This window comes from Coregonus clupeaformis, chromosome 21 (genome assembly GCF_020615455.1).
Source record: "Coregonus clupeaformis isolate EN_2021a chromosome 21, ASM2061545v1, whole genome shotgun sequence".
NCBI classification, from domain to species: domain Eukaryota; kingdom Metazoa; phylum Chordata; class Actinopteri; order Salmoniformes; family Salmonidae; genus Coregonus; species Coregonus clupeaformis.
This window is the reverse complement of record NC_059212.1, coordinates 20,890,994-20,904,866: the sequence shown is the minus strand read 5'-3', so window position 1 is coordinate 20,904,866 and position 13,873 is coordinate 20,890,994. Positions and strand designations below refer to the sequence as shown.

At 39.7% G+C, this 13,873-nt stretch overlaps 1 protein-coding gene across 2 annotated transcripts in view; it reads right to left on the bottom strand.

The window, feature by feature from the left end:
• LOC121535058 (cAMP-specific 3',5'-cyclic phosphodiesterase 4D-like) overlaps positions 1 to 3,897 on the bottom strand; it is a 68,412-nt gene extending 64,515 nt beyond the window's left edge. For both annotated transcript variants that reach the window (XM_045206244.1, XM_045206245.1), the window contains exon 1: positions 3,523 to 3,897. In XM_045206244.1, the coding sequence (XP_045062179.1) occupies positions 3,523 to 3,764 (242 nt within the window). In that variant the 5' untranslated portion in view covers positions 3,765 to 3,897. The remainder of the gene's footprint in view (positions 1 to 3,522) is intronic.
• Positions 3,898 to 13,873: the final 9,976 nt, after the last annotated feature.

Genomic DNA, 13,873 nt, shown 5'->3' with positions numbered 1-13,873 from the left:
TTAATCTCAATGTGGCCCTCTAGCCGAAATTATTTCCCACCCCTGGACTAAGAATTACTGTCAAGGAAACACATCAATCCAACAGTCTGAGCATAAGACCTGAGGCAAAATTATGTATCTACAATACATAACATAGCAGCCTCTGGTGGACATTAGAGGTACTACATTGTTTAATTGTATGTCCAATTTCGAAAAGCAAGTGAGGACTTTGATCCATAACATGATTCAAACATTGGCCCTTATGTTGTTTATGACTGGAACACTATTCAAAGTAAAATGGTACAAAACCTTGTACACCAGACCCAGAGCCTTGCTTTACTATAAACAGGCTACTGTTGTGTGTTCAAGACAAATGTCTGGTGACCTAGACAGTGAATGAAAACCATATCCCAAAACAAAGGATTAACCTGAGCACAATCAGTGTAAAAGGACAAGGATGTGGGTGTTTGCGCTATGTCATGTCTGTTGGGTGTCATACAGAGGGTAAATCAACTGCAGGAGAGTTGAACCACATGGAGCCACTTGAAAGTGAATGCTGTTGGGGTCAGGCCTTGATATAAACACTTTACGCCTGCTAATGCCAGAAAGCACTTAACAATCCTCAAGACCAGACAAACAACAGGACTAAACAACATACAGTAGCATATGATTGAATTGTTTTGGTAATGAAACAAGCACCAATGCTATGAAAAAAGGACGCCTCGCCTGACTTTGACCCAGTCAAAGGTATTTTTCTAACAATCAACTATAAACCAGTTTTAGGTGCAGTATTTTCATTCATCGCTCAGAAATGAAGATTTTCTTTAACTGTGACTCACTTTTATTAGGGAAGTGCTCGTCAGTCCAGCCGTTTTTCTAAGGCAATCAACATAAAGCACAATGCCTGACAACAAAACATAATATTACACCGGAAGGAACTACTGTGGTTTCCTCCAACATGGACTTCAACATTTCCCTCAAACTAAAACATTTATCGTCTCCTGCCCTGATAAACTTAAGCTGCCTGTCTGTACATTTTTCCAACAGACTGCCAGTTTGTTTAATTCATCCCCTTTCCCGGCCATCCTGCTATAACTCATCTCCAACAGTTTTTCATTTTCGTTGTTAGGGGCACTGTACATTCTCAGGGGATCAGGCCCTTTACAAGGCTCTGTCCCTACAGGATGGCCCCTCTTTCTAATTATAGTTTTAAACAGACCAAATTTCCATGAAATTGACAGATCTGAGATAAACCATAAAGATGCAGTGTCTTTCTTGGTTTATATCACACAGACTCACAGGCAGGACCATTAGGAGTAATGTTTAAATGCCTGAGCAAAATGATCCTAACAATAAAATGTTATAAAGATGTATGAACCCGTCAACACTTTTTGAGTTTATTTATTTGCGAATGCAAGGCTAACCTCCACATAGTTGGGTGACAACGTTTTGTACCATGTCAATAGTCTCAGAGTTTTTACGTTTTTCATGGTTGCTGAAACTTTACCTTGCTTACAACAGTTCAGAGACACCTCTTAACAGTCCTGTTTGTTTACTTCTTACTTCTTGTGAGGGTGCGTGTGATGTTGATGAGTGCAATTTTCCACAACCTGTCATTCTCCTAAACTGCACTTTGCACAAGCAACACATGTTGTATAAACTGGAAACACCCATCCCTCTTAGACAGACACTGTCACAAACATATGAGAAAAAACCCAGTGAGTGTTTTGCTGTTTGAAAAAACTCTCCTCCCCGACAAATTATTTATTTTGCTCCCAGGCAATTAAGGTCAAGTGCTCTTCTATCAGCCCGGATGCTTCGTCTCTTCAACACAAACACAGTAAATATTTGATTTGCATCAATATCGTAGGTTATGACTAGTGGGAATGACGTCACAGGGTCATTAAACGAATCCTATCAATAGGCTCGTCAGAGAAGGGCTTGACAAGCGTCCCCATTAGGCAGCTGTCCTCATTAAATACTCCTAGACTGAACATGGCTCTGCCTTTTCAGGGGAAGTCACGCATCACGTTGCTTTCTAGTATCAGAGCAGAAAAGGTGACGAAACACTGCATATGACAAAAAGCCACCTAGTCAAGAAACACATTTGTATTTGACAATGCATAAGAACATGAGTATACTGTATGACTCAACTTCAAAGAGAGTCTTAAACTTAGGCCTAACCAGGTTATTGGAGGAGAGATTGACTTCATCACTACTTGTTTTGTAAGAAGTGTTGACATGCTGAATGCACCGAGGTTTCGGTTTAAACTACTAGCACATAGCTCGGACACCTATGCATACCCCACAAGACATGCCACCAGCGGTCTCTTCACAATCCCCAAGTCTACAACAGACTATGGGAGGCGCACAGTACTACATAGAGCCATGGCAACATGGAACTCTATCCCACATCAGGTAACTGATGTAAGGAGTATATTCAGATTTTAAAAAACAGATAAAAATACACCTTATGGAACAGCAGGGACTGTGAAGAGACACACACACACAGGCACAGACACACATACACATGATAAGACACGCACTCTACACACACGTACACATGGATGTTGTATTGTAGACATGTGATAGCAGAGTAGTGGCCTGAGGGAACACAATGTGTTGGGTAAAGTGTTATGAAATGTAATGCCATAAAATATTTTTTACTGTATATAACTGCCTTATTGTTGCTAGGGATCCTTAATAAATACAAATACTAATATTGCAAGTTTGTCATCAGTGAACCCATGTTCAAGGACTGTATATTGTAACTATAAATAAAACTCTGTAGTCACACAATTGTAACAAATCTTCAGTAAATGTATATAGTATGTTGTAGACTTAATGCAAATGTACATTAATGGCCTGTATTTTTCTCCTCAGCAGAGCACCCAATGAATAAGCATTTGACAGACCAAACAAAGACTGACTAAATTCCCATTACTTGGGAGTGGGACTAAATGCTCTAAGAATATCATGAACACCTAATCTAATTTGTTTTGTTAGTCCACAAGAAAAACAAAGACACGTGTTCAGATTAAAGAGGGGATGAGATTTAAAAACTAAACAAGCAAAACCCAGAGAAGAAAGCTTCTATATTCTGTAATATTATTCTGTTATTCTGTTATTACAACAACTCTAGTGTATGAAGAGGACCTTGTAAAACCATTTAATAAAAGCTCCTCTAACTTTAAAGAATCCATTTTTTTATTTTTTATTAACAGTTGCTACGTGCAAAACACAACAAAGAAAGAAGGCTAAATCTAAGTTAGACCACCGCAGGCCAGCAGAGATTCTGCTCATCCACAACAAAGGCATCTATTCAAGTACAGCACAAGCCAGTACTTTCAAAAGTCATTGTTAGCTGCAGTATAAAAGAAAACTACTGCTGACTTAAACTTCAAATCACCTTTAAAAGGGTCTTGAAGAGTTTCCTTCTACCAGCTTTGATGGTTTGCTCTCTAAACACAACGGGGTAGTCATACAACCCTGAGGGACCCCAAGCCCAGATAAGACAGGCATGGAACACAAGGAGGTCGCTACCTGGGAGTGTGGGCCAGAGTGAAGCGCCTCTGTAGACTAATGCTCCGGTTCATCAGCAGCTTCCTGAAGAGCAACGGGGAGTTTCGGGGTGACCCACGCGGGGAGTCGCGAGGGGACATCTTGGGGGATGTGCCCGGCGACCTGGACTTGAGTTGGATGACCGGAAGCCTGCTGACTGGTTGCTCCTCAGATTGTTCTTCGGACCGCTCCTCCTCAGAGCTCTCAGAGCACACTTCGCTCATGGCGTCAGTCGTTTTCACTCAGTCGTTTGATCCTGGTTCCCTCTGTCCTTTTGTCCTGTGGGTGGCAGGTAGCCTAGTGGTTAAGAGTGTTGGGCCAGTAACTGAAAGGTCACTGGTTTGAATCCCTGAGCCGACTAGGTGAAAAATCTGTCGATGTGCCCTTGAGCAAGGCACTGAACTCAAATTGCTCCTGTAAGTCGCTTTGGATAACAGTGTCTGCTAAATGACTAAAATGTAAAAAATGTAAATGTCCTGGCTTGGCTACGCTGTCCTGGTGACTCTGATCAACCTTGAAGCCTGACCGTTCCTATCCTCCTCTCACAAAACTGACTGGTCAGGTCAGAGCAGAGGCCAGTAAACCTGGACTTATCTCTCAATTAGTCAGGGATACAACCAAAACTGACTTTAGAAAGTGCTCTGAAAAGAGCACCTGAAAAAGCTAGACAGCTCTCTATCTGACCCTGTCCTTTATTTGAAAGCAGCCCTGTCTCTCTCCAAAGATCATAGTTGTGGTAAATGGACTCAAACATTAGTGCAGTGCAATCCCTCCCCTGCCTGCCCAGGCTTTTGTTTACATAACTGTTAGGCCTTCCTTCCCTCCCTCCCGACTAAATATGGACGTCTGATTTACAGTGAGCGAGAGGCATGTCAGATCTGCCCCCTCCCCCTCCTCTTGCCAGATCATAGCACTGGTCCACTTCAAACTATGCTCCATAATAACTTCCTCTCTCAATTCCTCTGAGTATAAACATTAACCCTGCTCAACTTAACATTACTCTGGTCTAAGTCCCAGTGCTACTGTGACGTCCGAAAATCCGTTTTACCATTCACATGCTCACAAGTCTACCAGGAAAAGTCACATGAAGGGCCCGCGACTATAAAAAGTCAGGATAGATAAAATGATAAAGAGCATGGGCCCTGTCACGATGGCTCTCTATCTGTGACTAGGGGACTCGCATCCCTGGGGGGATTTGTTTACCAGGAGGAAAAGAGAAAAGGTTTTCCTGCGATCTTACGACTTGCAGCTGAGCACCGCGTTCCCCAGAATAACCTAGGAGTCAGAACATCTGACGCAGGAGGAACCTATGACAGCCAGCCGGGTAGAGGCTAAGACAGTGTTGCCTTTTAAAACAGGCTTTTTTGGTTCTCTCCCAACTGTCAAATAGTGTCCTTATTAAAGGACCAATCCTTAACAATGGGACGGTGGTGAGAAAATCTACCCCTTTAAGAGAGACAGACACTCACAACTTTCAAACAACCACAAACAACCACCGTCCCATTAAATTATTAAATGTCTGAACAAACCTGTTGTTCTAAAGTTATTTCTTACATAAGAGTAACATTTCAAATTAGCCTTCAACAGATCACCAAGGTTAGTTTTAATAAAATATTGAATACAGCTCAATTTAAACGCTTTTGTTGCATTTAAAGGACTTGTTTTTTAGCTGAAGTTGATTTTGGATTGCAATTCAGACAATGCTAAAGTGGGCGCAAATGAACCCAATTTTGGGGGAGGATAATCAACGCTAATATTAGCCTGTGAAAGCATAATTGCGGGTTGCAGTCACCCCTGGCCCATAGACTACTTCCAAGAAAATATTATGAAATTATGATATTTGGGCAAACTATCCCTTTAATCGCAGCTGTTTTTCAGTGCTAACCAGACTAAAATGGCCTGACCATACACAGGGATATTAGCATGACGTGTATGATGGCATATTTTTGCTTTCGAAAGAAAGCAGTGTCTTGTAAATGCCTCCCATGAGAACAAGCATGAGGGCGATGACTGGAGATCTCAGCAGTTAGGTCAACATTAAGGCTATAAATAGCCACAACACATACAGTTCAGAGAAATGCACAGTGTCAACTATTAAGAGTACTACACTCTTAACGCCCAGTTCTAAAGGTTTGACATGAACAGGATTGCTAAAGTTTTGTTTGGATTCCATTGAACTAAATACTAGTTTGAGAGTGTATCGTAGCTACCAACCCAGTCACGTGTTATCTTAAAACAATTCCCCTGGCACTGCATCAAAACTGCACTCGCAACTTAACATACAAGCACATGGCCGTCTCTCCAGACGATATGGCCACAATGAGAAGCATATAAAGATTGTGAGCCACTGTTGTCAATGCTGAGCGTTCTTAATGTTTTGTATACTCAGTGTATATTATTATTATTTTTTATTTTGGGGGGTTGGGGGCCCCCTAGTGGCCTAGGGCCCTAAGTGACCAATTATGTCGCTTATGCCAGGAGCCAGCCCTGTAATTTACATTTAATTTCTGTAGTTGCAGTTGCAGAGCTGTCATAGATCATTTTCGGGCAAATTGTATTTCATTTAATGAGGAAGACATATCAAGCATGAAGTTGACAGTTGTATAACTTGTTAATACCAGACCTTCAACAGAGCCACGCAATGTCCTTTATTATTCAGTAGCGCTCCTTAATGTGCATATTGCATCCAATAATATGCTATCGGGAGTCAGCAAGGACATGTATTAGGACTATTTTACTATTTCAAAGTATCAAAATATTTGTATTTATTTTTAGGTTGAGGCAAGCATAACACGAAAGATATAGAAAGCACTACCCCAACTGAGAGGTGTCTAAATCTAGCCCCCCTTAATCTGCTACCTTTCCCACTCACTCTGCACCACACCACAGGGAGAAGAGGGTTGGAAAGCCCCAGTATTCCAAACAAACGACCAGACTAACAAAGACCTATGAGGAATGAGGTATAAATTGGTTTGGAATTGGGCCCAAGAGCAAAAAAACATTTCACTTACTGGAGAGCCCTGGAAAAGCAGCTAGTGATGGTTTCCAGGCTCCTAGGGAACTGGAGGACTTGGAGACGGGCTGTGCTTGTTCGGCGCTCTTTATGACGTCCTGGGTGGAGTGTCGGCGGGACAGAAAGGGGAGTTGCAGCCTCCCAGAGAAGAGGCTTTTGACAGGTGAGGTCAGGCTTGTGTATGGGCTCCATAGAGGCATCTGAATTTTCTTCATGCGGTTAAAACATTTTCCCTGGATGGGAGTGAAAAACACGTTAGAATACTAGCAGTGCCCACCTAAGGCCTGAGATTCTTTGGTTGTGACTCTGTGGACGAAACTTATATCTGACTGTTTGTTTAAAAAATGGTGGTTGTTTGGGGTTTGTCCATCGGTCAAGATCAATATGCCTACATCACAATGCCAACATTTAATATACACCCCCTCAATGTAAAATATGACTATCTCAGAAACTAAAATGGAACCTCTTGATTTAAAAAAAATCTATTTTCAAACAGTGCCACAACATAACAAGAACAAAAAAAACAGAATGTTTTATATACCAAAATACCTTCAAACCAAATGTATTCCTTTATTCTGCTATTTGGAAATAGACCTAACAAATCTATAGAATCAGACACAAGACAATAAATGTCTGTATATTGTACTTAATTTGAAGACTGGGAGAACGATGACAACAGTAGATAAGAAACTCTAAATTGGTCTACAAAGACTTTGGTGTTTTCATGAAAATGTTGGAAATGTGATGAAATCTTCAAATCTTCAAAGCCATCTAAGATCTGTTTCTTGGAAAAGGGCTCTGTTCCTTTGCCTGGCTACCTGCCAACCTGCCAACCTGGTCTCAGAGCATTTAGTATTATTCTGTATGTAAATTCGCAATCCCTACGTAATATAATATTTTACAATTCCAATTTGTTGTGGCTGACGTTAGCTAGGTGGCTAATGCTAATGTTAGCTAGCTGGCTAACGTTAGCTAGGCTAGGAGTTAGGGGTTAGGACCCCAAGGGATGCACGTTTTGTTTTTTGCCCTAACACTACACAGCTGATTCAAATAATCAAAGCTTGATGATTAGTTGATTATTTTAATCAGCTGTGTAGTGCTAGGGCAAAAACAAAAACGTGCACCCCTTGGCGTCCCGAGGACTGAGTTTGGGAGACCCTGGGTTAGGGTTAAGGTTAGGGTTAAGGTTAGGAGTTAGGTTAAATGGTTACGGTTAGGGTTTGGGTTAGCTAAAATTGTTAAAGTTAAGGTTAGGGTTAGGGTTAGGGGAAGGGTTAGCTTACATGCTAAGTAGTTGCAAAGTAGCTAAAAAGTTGTTGTCACGCCCTGACCTTGAGAACCCTGTTATTCTCTAGTTAGTTTGGTCAGGGTGTGAATGTTGACATTCTATGTTATATATTTCTATGTTGGCCGGGTGTGGTTCCCAATCAGAGGCAGCTGTCGATCGTCAGCCATTTTGCCTACCTTTAGTTGTGGGATCTTGTTTCTGATTCTGTTTAGGCTTGTTGCTGTTAGCCTTTAGAACTTCACGTTCAATTGCGTTTGTTATTTTGTCATGTGTTTATTTAATAAATTAAACATGTACGCATACCACGCTGCACCTTGGTCCGACTATTTATACAAAGAACGTGACAGTTGTAAGTAGTTGAAAAGTTGCTAATTAGCTAAAATGCTAAAGTTGTCAGTTTTTGCCTTAAGTAACCTACTGTCTTATGTAACCATACCAAAGGTAACATATCATACTAATTTGAGCGTACCGAATTTAATTTATTATGTTACGTCTATGAGACCAGGCTGCAACCACCCAGACTCCTTGCTATGCCACGCCCACAGACAGCAGTGGAATACATGCCACGTTCAAAACAACTGAGTACTCGGAACTCAGAACTGGGAAATCTTCAGTGCGTTCACATCAACTGGGAACACGGAAAAAAACGAGCTCCGACTAAGAAAAATTGTTTTGAAAGGTCATCCAGCTAGAGCTCCGACTTTCCGAACTGAAGATCACTGATGTCATGATTTGATCTCAGGGGTTTTTCAGAGTACCCAGTTGTCTTGAAATTACCAGTGTACCAGTGTACCAGTGTACCAGTGTACCAGTGTACCAGTGTACCAGTGTACCTGTGTACCAGTGTACCAGTGTACCAGTGTACCTGTGTACCAGTGTACCAGTGTACCAGTGTACCAGTGTACCAGTGTACCAGTGTACCAGTGTACCAGTGTACCAGTGTGAGTCTTCAGGCTATCTGTTCCTGGGACTGTATCACCTTTAGCACAATGGTACAATTTTCCAGGTCATTGTTTTGAAACTAGGTCTGTCTTTCAGGCCATCTCTTAATAAAGCTTCAGAGGGTTGAAGCAAACAAAACCCCTTATTCACTCTTCAATCCCATGACTACATTTTCCATCATCTGACAGAATGTTACCTTTCCATAAACAATAACAACAATAGCAGGAGAGCTATCTATGCTAATACACTCACTATTGTCATATTTATAAGACCACTGAATACATTGCCATAAAATACCTGAAATACCTGAAATGTAGTACTTTTGTACAAGACAAGATAAATCGTATTAAACGAAATATACACTGAGTGTACAAAACATTACAAAACACCTGCTCTTTCCATGTCATAGGCTGACCAGGGGAATCCAGGTGAAAGCTACAGTATGATCCCTTATTGATGTCACTTCAATCAGTGTAGCTGCAGGGGAGGAGACAAGTTAAAGAAGGATTTTTAAGCCTTAAGACAATTGAGATATGGATTGTGTATGTGTGCCATTCAGAGAGTGAATGGGCAAGACAAAGGATTTAAGTGCCTTTGAACAGGGTACGGTAGTAAGTGCCAAGTGCACCGGTTTGAGTGTGTCAAGAACTGCAACACTGCTGTGTTTTTCATAGTGTACTTTAAATTATTGCACCACAGAGTTTAACATTTCCATCCTCAATCAAGTATTGATCTTAGTACAGTATGCTAATTTTATTTGAACTCCAGTCTATAGCACCCAGTATGACATAATTTCCTCCTACCCACCTAACAAAATGTGGAAAAAATGACTATCCCGCCATCAAATCCAAGTTCAGTTTTGGTTGAAAGGACAACTTTTTCAGGTCGTTGAAAATATGTATTTTTCATGTCGCTGAAAAGATGACTACACAAAGATGTCCGTCACTTTCGGCTTGAAAACAACTTAATTTCCACGTACTTACAGCCTGTACACATGGACGCAGTATAGCAAATTGGTCTATGAACACTCCAGTATTTACACACAGTATTTTTTTTACAACATTCAAGTGCTAATTGTCTTTATTCCACAGTAATTGGACTAAAACCACGTAGTCCCGTAATAACCCACTGGGCACAAACTGGTTGAATTAACATTGTTTCCACGTAATTTCAACAAGATAAATATATGTGATGAAGTTGAATCAACGTGGAACACTGATTGGATTTGCAAAAAGTCATCAAATTAAGGGAATTCCGTATTTTTGTTATTTGTGTTCAACTGAAAAACCTTGATGAGTCTTTCTTCATACCTCCCACAGGTCCGGCACGATGAGCCAAGCTGTGAAACAGTCCCACAGAAATGATTTAGTACCATCACGTCATAGATCTTTCATAATATCCATAAAGACATTGGCCTGAACTGGCCTTTTGCACTCCATTTCAACCGTTCTGTGTTTGTTCACTCTCCTTCACAAAAATATGATTCACAGCTCTAAATGATGTGGCCAATAATCGGATTTGAAGTCTATGACAATACAAAGGGAAAAGTTCAGGGAGCATTCCTGTTCAACTGCAGAGCAAGAGATGAGAATAGAGATGCTGGTTTGAAATAGATACTCATCCATATTTCATTACATGCCATATTCATGCATGTCTATCTCCACAATCCTCAGCTAGACCTACTAGTTTGGCAGGGAGGGTTAGAATTCATACGTCACATGATATTATCCACTGATGAGGAGATTAACTATGTTTACCCCATCTGAATTTGACTTTGAAAGGCTTCCAATACTGTAATAAAAAGCGGTCTGTTCCGAAAAAGCTAAAATTACCCTTGCCAATGGCAAAAATCACCAGGTCTGCAAGGTAGGCTATGCCTATGCCAGTAGGTAGCTCATTTTACGTGTAGTAGCATCGTGTGCTACATTTTGAGGCCTTCTAAAAAGGCTGGAAAATAACGCCATCTTGAGGATAGAACATACAATTTTCTTCATGCAGGTAAAACATCTGCAATGCACGGTGTGTACATTTTAAAGTAACTGTCCAGCGTTTCCAGTTTTCTATGAAATATGACCTATTATTAATTACAATATGAGTGAAATAGTTTTCCTTCCAAAAAATGGTAATTAGGGTGCAACTCCCCCTTTAAGAAAAACTATTTTTTTCTGAGAACAAAAAAGCAAAGTTTGGTAAGATTTAGATATGTGCATACTGGCTATCCTTAGGCAAAAAAAAATGAAATAAGTGGGCAGAATTAATATTTTTCTTTGCTGTTCAATAAAAACAGAAACTTTAGATAGGGGGTGTTTTGCCCCACTCTATGGGGCAAAATTAAGATTAGTGATATACATAATTTTTTTAGTAATTTACTCTCAAAAGCTAAAGTCTAGGTATCTTATTTTAATTAAATCAATCAAATATCGAAACAAAATCACATTGCACATCTCGCTATCTCACTAAGTCCCTCTTTTCATTTTCACGCTTCCTGTTCAAACCATCCTAAAGTATCTCAACATTGATTGTGTAATTCAATGAAGTTACTTGTAGATTATTTGGACATGATTTGGAAAATGTTAATATAGGTACCATTGACTTGCATTGGATTGCCCTGGGGCATTTTGCGTTTTGCCCCAAACTGCCTCAATCTACCTCAAAATAGTTTTGTTGGAGTGACTTCAAAAGTTGAGATGAGACAGATTACATTTTTAGTTGAGCAAGAGAAAAGTGGTTTCTGTGCAAATTACTGGCAGGGGGCGTTTCTGTGTTGGAATGGTGTGGGCGTACCCCAACAACAGAATGGTGTGGGCGTATACGGTCATAAGAAATATTCATGCTGAGTAGACTGCTGATTGTCCAGCTCATCCTCAGGATGACATCATCCTCTATGAGGAAATAGCAAGCATTTTTTAAAAGGTCTGCATTAGAAGTTTGAGGGGGGGGGGGGGTTATAGTGTTCTTTCTCAAATGTATGCTTTGGCCACAAATACCAGTATAGAATGAGTCAAAAACATTATTTGGGTATGAGGTAACAGAATATGAACTTTTACAAGTGAGATTTTCACTGAACAGTTACTTTAACCCAATTTAACACACAATTTAACACAAGATTATTTCTTGAAAAGTTTCTGTGCAAAGTGTGTGCTATACAAATACAAAATGTTTGTGGAATCATTTTGACTCACCTGTTTATCAAATTGCGTGTCTTCTCTTCATCATCCATAGATTGAAATGCATTCCAGGTGACTACCTCATGAAGCTGGTTTAGAGAATGCAAAGAGTGTGCAAAGCTGTCATCAAGGCAAAGGGTGGCTATTTGAAGAATCTCAAATATAAAATATATTTTGATTTGTTTAATACTTTTTTGTTTACTACATGATTCCATATGTGTTATTTCCTAGTTTTGATGTCTTCACTATTATTGTACAATGTAGAAAATAGTAAAAATAAAGAAAAACCCTTGAATGAGTAGGTTTTCTTAAACCTTTGACCGGTACTGTATATATAAAAAAAAATAAAAAAACATTCTTACGCCTACCGCCATGTGCACATTGCGCCATAAAAAATGTGAAGAAATAACAGTTTAGCAACATTTTAAGCTTCTTCTTTTTTTAAACAGGACAAATCTGAGGAAGCACATGCCACTGTACCCCCTATTGGCATGACAACGCTACGACATACATTTGATGTGGATTTGTCCACTGCATTTTCACTTCTCTAGTTCTCCTGTCATCTGCAAGTACTTAATTCAGTGGGAGAGTCAAGCATCCTGAGACTATTCTCGGGGAGAGACTACAGTAGAAGGCCTGCCCAATTTTGGTCCAATTTATTTTGTTTGTGGTAGAATTCTGATATTGTAAGAACTATGGATGATGAAGAGAAGACACGCAATTTGATAAACAGGTGAGTCAAAATGATTCCACAAACATTTTGTATTTGTATAGCACACACTTTGCACAGAAACTTTTCAAGAAATAATCTTGTGTTAAATTGTGTGTTAAATTGGGTTAAAGTAACTGTTCAGTGAAAATCTCACTTGTAAAAGTTCATATTCTGTTACCTCATACCCAAATAATGTTTTTGACTCATTCTATACTGGTATTTGTGGCCAAAGCATACATTTGAGAAAGAACACTATAACCCCCCTCAAACTTCTAATGCAGACCTTTTTAAAAAATGCTTGCTATTTCCTCATAGAGGATGATGTCATCCTGAGGATGAGCTGGACAATCAGCAGTCTACTCAGCATGAATATTTCTTATGACCGTATACGCCCACACCATTCTGTTGTTGGGGTACGCCCACACCATTCCAACACAGAAACGCCCCCTGCCAGTAATTTGCACAGAAACCACTTTTCTCTTGCTCAACTAAAAATGTAATCTGTCTCATCTCAACTTTTGAAGTCACTCCAACAAAACTATTTTGAGGTAGATTGAGGCAGTTTGGGGCAAAACGCAAAATGCCCCAGGGCAATCCAATGCAAGTCAATGGTACCTATATTAACATTTTTCCAAATCATGTCCAAATAATCTACAAGTAACTTCATTGAATTACACAATCAATGTTGAGATACTTTAGGATGGTTTGAACAGGAAGCGTGAAAATGAAAAGAGGGACTTAGTGAGATAGCGAGATGTGCAATGTGATTTTGTTTCGATATTTGATTGATTTAATTAAAATAAGATACCTAGACTTTAGCTTTTGAGAGTAAATTACTAAAAAAATTATGTATATCACTAATCTTAATTTTGCCCCATAGAGTGGGGCAAAACACCCCCTATCTAAAGTTTCTGTTTTTATTGAACAGCAAAGAAAAATATTAATTCTGCCCACTTATTTCATTTTTTTTTTGCCTAAGGATAGCCAGTATGCACATATCTAAATCTTACCAAACTTTGCTTTTTTGTTCTCAGAAAAAAATAGTTTTTCTTAAAGGGGGAGTTGCACCCTAATTACCATTTTTTTGGAAGGAAAACTATTTCACTCATATTGTAATTAATAATAGGTCATATTTCATAGAAAACTGGAAACGCTGGACAGTTACTTTAAAATGTACACACCGTGCATTGCAGATGTTTTACCTGCATGAA